Source organism: Conger conger, chromosome 7, assembly GCF_963514075.1.
Source record: "Conger conger chromosome 7, fConCon1.1, whole genome shotgun sequence".
NCBI classification, from domain to species: Eukaryota; Metazoa; Chordata; class Actinopteri; order Anguilliformes; family Congridae; genus Conger; species Conger conger.
Window position 1 is genome coordinate 3533834 of NC_083766.1, and position 6310 is coordinate 3540143.

Below are 6310 nucleotides of genomic sequence, written 5' to 3' on the forward strand. Positions count from 1 at the left end.
AATTTACAAAGTAATGAAATACAGTACCTACTCATCGTTTTTTTTATTGAAGTTTTTAAAGTCTTTTTTTTTTTTTTGCAGAATAGCTTAAAATTCAGTTGAACTGAAATAATGCAGAAAGCTGCAGATTTTCCAGCAAAAATAAATTCACTAGTCAAACACAATTAATGTATGGCGTGTTAAAACCTGCTCGTGTATCCTTTGCTCGAAGCGTTAAATTGACTTTGTAAAACCCTCGAATATTTTAAGTCTTTTGCCTGTGACCCGTGAGATAATTTACCCATGACAGAAGTGCCAAAATGAACGCCACACAAAGACCAGCCGATTCCCCAGTACCCAAGAGGGGGCGCTAAAAAGCTGTTTCCCACAGAGTATTTCTGAAACCATCCCCTTTAAAAAGAAACACGGATTTACCAGAGATCGGGAACAAACCGCCACATTTGACATGCAATCTTGTTTTATAAGCAGTTGCAAATTGAGTGAAAATGTTATAGACGGGATTTTCAGTTATTTCGAGCTTTGCGAAAATAAACATCACACTACATTATTGCTGCCTCTACATTTAAATTTTTCTTTTGTCAATAAAGACATTTGGCACAGAAAATCCTTGACTCTACAGAAAACACATGGGATAGATATGCAATTGCTGACAGTTTGACATATGGCATATCTGCTTTCATTTTAGACAGATTAAACCTACTTGCCTTAGCGCTAAGTATACCATGTTAAAAATATCTCTCTGAAAAAAGGCTTTTAAAAATACTTTTGCGCAGAATGCAGCGTTTCAGTGGTTTGTGGGTTTTAGCGCTCTTTTGCAACATAATTATTAAAACGTGATTGCGAACAGGCATCTTTTCAAAGGCACGGCAGCCCACAGAGAAATTGAACTTTTTTTCCGGACGAAGGAAGAGTATCCGATTACAACCCCAAATCGGTGCGGCAGGAAAACACTGATATATAAAAGTCTTCTTCGCTACTTATGAAGAAAAAAAAAGAAACTTTCCCAGGCTTAAAAAAAAAAAAAAAAAAAAAAAAAAAACGAACACAATGACCTCTTGATATTTACAGAACGTTTTCCTGATCCTGCGCTATTAAAAATATATGAAATGGCAGTTACGAAGATCAGAGGTCAACGCTATGCTTTTTTTCCACAGTGTATTCTCCTCGCCCACTCGTAGGAAGCGCACGCTCAGCACTTTCTGAGGAGGGACGTAGACACGGGGGCTGTTTTGTGGCCGGTTGGGACCGGATTAGTGGGCGTTGGTGCTGGAGATGACGGACGGCTCTCAGGTGCTCCTCCACTGATGGCAGACGTAGTAATGAACCACGGAGCCGGGAGAGTTTCGGCTCCTGCGGTTCTGTTCCACAGTCAGGTCCTCTTCTCCTTTCAGGGCAACGTCACTGTCTGTGCCTCTGTGGGGTGTCTGGGGTGGGGTGGGGGGCTAGGGGGTGGGGGTGAGGCTACATTGAGTCTGACTGTGGCAGCAGCCGGCAACGCTGATGAAGATGAAGAGGATGATGATGGTGGTGGTGGCGGTGCTGGGACTCCGTTAAGGCTTTGGCAGAAGGTCTGGCGGGCTTGGCGGCTGGGGGGAGCGAGGGGGGGTGTTGGGCGGGGGCGCTGGGCGAGGGGGGCGGGGACGGGGGGGTTGGGGAGGGGGGAGAGTCTATAGCACTTCCATCGGAAGAATGGGGACTTGCACACTGTCCTCCCTGAAGGTAGCGAACGCACTTCTTTTTCCTCCTAGGAACAGTCAAGAGAGTTATCTGTGAATAAAGCGTGGATGCAAAACGTCACCAGTGAGCAGTCAGACTCTTAACCAAAACTACCACCATATAAATGACCAAAAACTACTACGACACAAATGACCAAAACTACTACCACATAAAATACTAAAACTACTACCGTATAAACTATTACCATATAAATGACCAAAACTACTACCATATATATTACCAAAACTACTACCACATAAAATACTAAAACTACTACCGTATAAACTATTACCATATAAATGACCAAAACTACTACCATATATATTACCAAAACTACTACCACATAAAATACTAAAACTACTACCGTATAAACTATTACCATATAAATGACCAAAACTACTACAATATGAACTACCAAAATTACTACTATATAAACTGCCAAAACTACAACAAAATGACCTACCTAAACTACAACCATATAAACTACTTAAACCACGACCATATAAACTAACAAAACTACTACCAAATGAACTACTGAAAACTACTACTACTACTACAAGAGAAATGAACTAAAGTGTCACAGTTTGACCTGGGTTCAAATAGAATTAGTTTTGTATTCAAATGCTTTTCTGCATTTGACTAAGCTTGCCTGGTGAATTGGAACAAATGAAATGATCCCCGCCCACCTGCTCCTCCTGGCAGGCTTAAGTGCACCAGCCAAGACCAACAGAGCACAGAAAAGTATTTGAATCCAAATCAGGCTGGTATCCATCTTAGAAGTATAAAAAGAAGACTAGTCTTTTTTGTTTGACTAGTTAATTCAGCACAGTGTGTGTCAGACTGTGTGTGTGTGTGTGTGTGTGTGTGTTTGTGTGTGATGGAAATGACACCCCAGGTGTGTGATGTGTTAGTTTTCTCTCTCTGTGTCTGAGATTCCAGGCTGGGCGGGCGTACACTGTGTGTCTTCCTGATAATCATGAATATTTAAGATTATTTAAGTCTTGAGCAAAAGGCTCATCTGGGGCCTGTTCCACAAAGCAGGATTACTGAGTTAGCTGGATAACTGCACTGAGTAAAACCCACAGAGCAGGATTACTGAGTTAGCTGGATAACTGCACTGAGTAAAACCCACAAAGCAGGATTACTGAGTTAGCTGGATAACTGCACTAAGTAAAACCCACAAAGCAGGATTACTGAGTTAGCTGGATAACTGCACAAAGTAAAACCCACAAAGCAGGATTACTGAGTTAGCTGGATAACTGCACTAAGTAAAACCCACAAAGCAGGATTACTGAGTTAGCTGGATGACTGCACTGAGTAAAACCCACAAAGCAGGATTACTGAGTTAGCTGGATAACTGCACTGAGTAAAACCCACAAAGCAGGGTTACTGAGTTAGCTGGATAACTGCACTGAGTAAAACCCACAGAGCAGGATTACTGAGTTAGCTGGATAACAGCATTGAGTAAAACCCACAAAGCAGGATTACTGAGTTAGCTGGATAACTGCACTGAGTAAAACCCACAGAGCAGGATTACTGAGTTAGCTGGATAACTGCGCTGAGTAAAACCCACAAAGCAGGATTACTGAGTTAGCTGGATAACTGCACTGAGTAAAACCCACAAAGCAGGATTACTGAGTTAGCTGGATAACTGCACTGAGTAAAACCCACAGAGCAGGATTACTGAGTAAGCTGGATAACTGCACTGAGTAAAACCCACAGAGCAGGATTACTGAGTTAGCTGGATAACTGCACTGAGTCAGGTCTGGTGTTTGCTTCTTGTACTCTGTAAAGCTTCATTGTGACAAAGTGCTACAGACATAAAACTGAATTGAATTTGAAAAGCTATTTTTACTTCAGTCCATGTTCCAGATTTGGGAGGGTTCCAGGTTTTACTCCGTGCAGTTATCCAGCTAACTCAGTAATCCTGCTCTGTGGGTTTTACTCAGTACAGTTATCCAGCTAACTCAGTAATCCTGCTCTGTGAGTTTTACTCAGTACAGTTATCAGTAATCCTGCTCTGTGGGTTTTACTCAGTACAGTTATCCAGCTAACTCAGTAATCCTGCTCTGTGGGTTTTACTCAGTGCAGTTATCCAGCTAACTCAGTAATCCTGCTCTGTGGGTTTTACTCAGTACAGTTATCAGTAATCCTGCTCTGTGGGTTTTACTCAGTACAGTTATCCAGCTAACTCAGTAATCCTGCTCTGTGGGTTTTACTCAGTACAGTTATCCAGCTAACTCAGTAAATCCTGCTTTGTGGAGCAGGGCCCAGCTGTACTACCAGCTCTCCGATACAGGGTTACTGATCTTAACGGAAACGGTACTGATCCTGCTGGTCTCGCCCGTCTCCCGCAGCAACAGGGCGATCTCCGACACTCCGCGGTTTCAGCGAGGCTGACGAGGACCGGCAGGGAGCGGAGGGCGGGGCGGGGCGGCTCGCAAATGTAAATGTCAGAGTTCACCCCAGCAGCGCCCGACCGCAGGCGGGGGTGGGGTGGGGAGACACGCGGGAGACTTGTGCGCAGGAAATGACATCAGAAGCGGTGGGAGGCAGAGGGCGCGGAGCAGCGCTAGCTGCAGCCGCGGGATAGCGGTAACCACGGCTCCGCTGCACAGCGTGAGGGAGGGATCCGTTTGATTTAATTCACTCTTTTCCCTCTGAAGGGCGTAATGGCTGCTCTTAAAGAGTGCATGTGAAGTGAGGACTGAGGACGAACGATTCCGCACAACCTCAGTCTCTCACCGCGAAATCAACCGCAACACACCTGCCTTTTATATTTATATTCTTTTATATTCTTCCACTCAATTACAACCAATACCCAAATGCTTTTAGCAGAAATTTTTCCAGCTAAAACTTTAAAAAAAAAAATATTTTTTTCATTTTTAATTTAGCATTTCACAGTTAAAGCTGCAGCCTTAGTCACGGAGAAAAGGTTGATGTCTTTGTTTTCGCCAGGACTCTTTTTATAGAGCATATCAAATGCATGAAAGGTATGCCAATATGAATAATTTTTCAAATCATATCATTTGTGTTTCACACCTCAGTCAGGTTCAACAATGTTGCTCTCAAAGCCACACCCCTACACACTCACTCAGGTCTGAACTTGAACTCGGTTGAATAAAATGTTTTCTGAATAACATTTTTTTCTGACCCCCTTCAATAGCTTTACATAAACAATGATATTAACGATGCACTCTGCAGTCCTTTAGCTAAACCTGAGACCAATGCTAACCAACAGTGTAGCGCAGGGCTCATTAACCCTAACCCTCCAATCAAAATCCAGCCCTGGTATTCTTTTCTCCTGGATAATTAACTGAACAATTAGTGCTGCTGATTGGCCAGACTGTCTTCACACCTGACTCCCAGGTAAAGGGAGGGTGAACACACCTGACTCCCAGGTTAAGGGAGGGTGAACACACCTGACTCCCAGGTTAAGGGAGGGTGAACACACCTGACTCCCAGGTAAAGGGAGGGTGAACACACCTGACTCCCAGGTTAAGGGAGGGTGAACACACCTGACTCCCAGGTTAAGGGAGGGTGAACACACCTGACTCCCAGGTAAAGGGAGGGTGGAAAAGCAGCAGTTCTCAGTGAGTTGGAGATCCCTGCTGTACTGCATTGTATGGTATGGTCTGGCCTGTATTGAGAGTTAGCTCAAACGTGTCCGTGTGAGAACGCCGCTTCACCAGTAGGGGGAGCTGCTGAGAGGGTTAGTCAGATGTGGGCGGGGCATGCAGAACGGAAGAGGGGGCGGGGCACGGGCAGAGTGGGCGGAGCAGCAGTACAGGAGGTCAGAGGTCAGAGGTCAGAGGTACACACCTGCAGGGGCCGCACCAGTCCGTTTGTTGGTCGAGGCCAAAGCGAGCTCTGCATTTCTTAGGAGAGCCGGGGTCTGAGCAAAAGCCAATCATGCGCAGGAGAGGAGAGGGGGGAGGGGGAAAGGAGAGGTGAAGCAGAGATGTTTGAATCGGAAACAAAACACCAAACTGTTAGTCGCCCCGAGTTAAACACAAACCAACACAGCCATCGAGAGAGAGAGAGAGAGAGAGAGAGAGAGAGAGAGTAGGGCTCCCTTTTAACAGCCATCGAGCAGAGCAGCATCAGAGGAGAGAGAGAGAGAGAAGACAGAGCCATGCCATTTCAGCTGGTCAAAATGGTCTTACACGACGGTCTGATGATCTGATGGTTTAACTGTGATGATCTGATGATTTAACCGTGATGATCTGATGACTTAACCGTGATGATCTGATGGCTTAACCGTCATGATCTGATGATTTAACCATGATGATCTGATGATTTAACCGTCATGATCTGATGATTTAACCGTGACGATCTGATGATTTAACCGTGATGATCTGATGATTTAACTGTGATGATCTGATGGTTTAGCCGTGTCTAAGTGTCTAATTGTGGTTGATGCACAGTGCATGCTAGGCGCGATGAGCTAATTCTGGAGTCTACAGGTCAAAGGTCAGGCCTGCTCTGGACTTGTAGGGTCAGGGGTCAGGGGTCAGGGTTGACGGTGGGTGAAGGTACCTGAGTTGGAGTCCTGGTGCTTCTCCCTCTTTCGTCGTTTCTTCTTGCCCTATTC

The 6310-nt window shown here is 44.9% G+C and overlaps 1 protein-coding gene across 3 annotated transcripts in view; it reads right to left on the bottom strand.

Annotated features, from left to right (window-relative positions):
• Window positions 1–1633: 1633 nt before the first annotated feature.
• The window catches only part of tcf7 (transcription factor 7), a 61111-nt gene continuing 56434 nt past the window's right edge, over window positions 1634–6310 (bottom strand). For 2 of the 3 annotated variants that reach the window (XM_061248225.1, XM_061248224.1), the window contains 2 exons: window positions 6256–6304; window positions 1634–1767 (listed from right to left, as the gene is read on the bottom strand). In XM_061248225.1, coding sequence (XP_061104209.1) covers window positions 1745–1767; window positions 6256–6304 — 72 coding nt within the window. In that variant the 3' untranslated portion in view covers window positions 1634–1744. The remainder of the gene's footprint in view (window positions 1768–6255; window positions 6305–6310) is intronic. The other variant, XM_061248223.1, reaches the window with a different exon arrangement.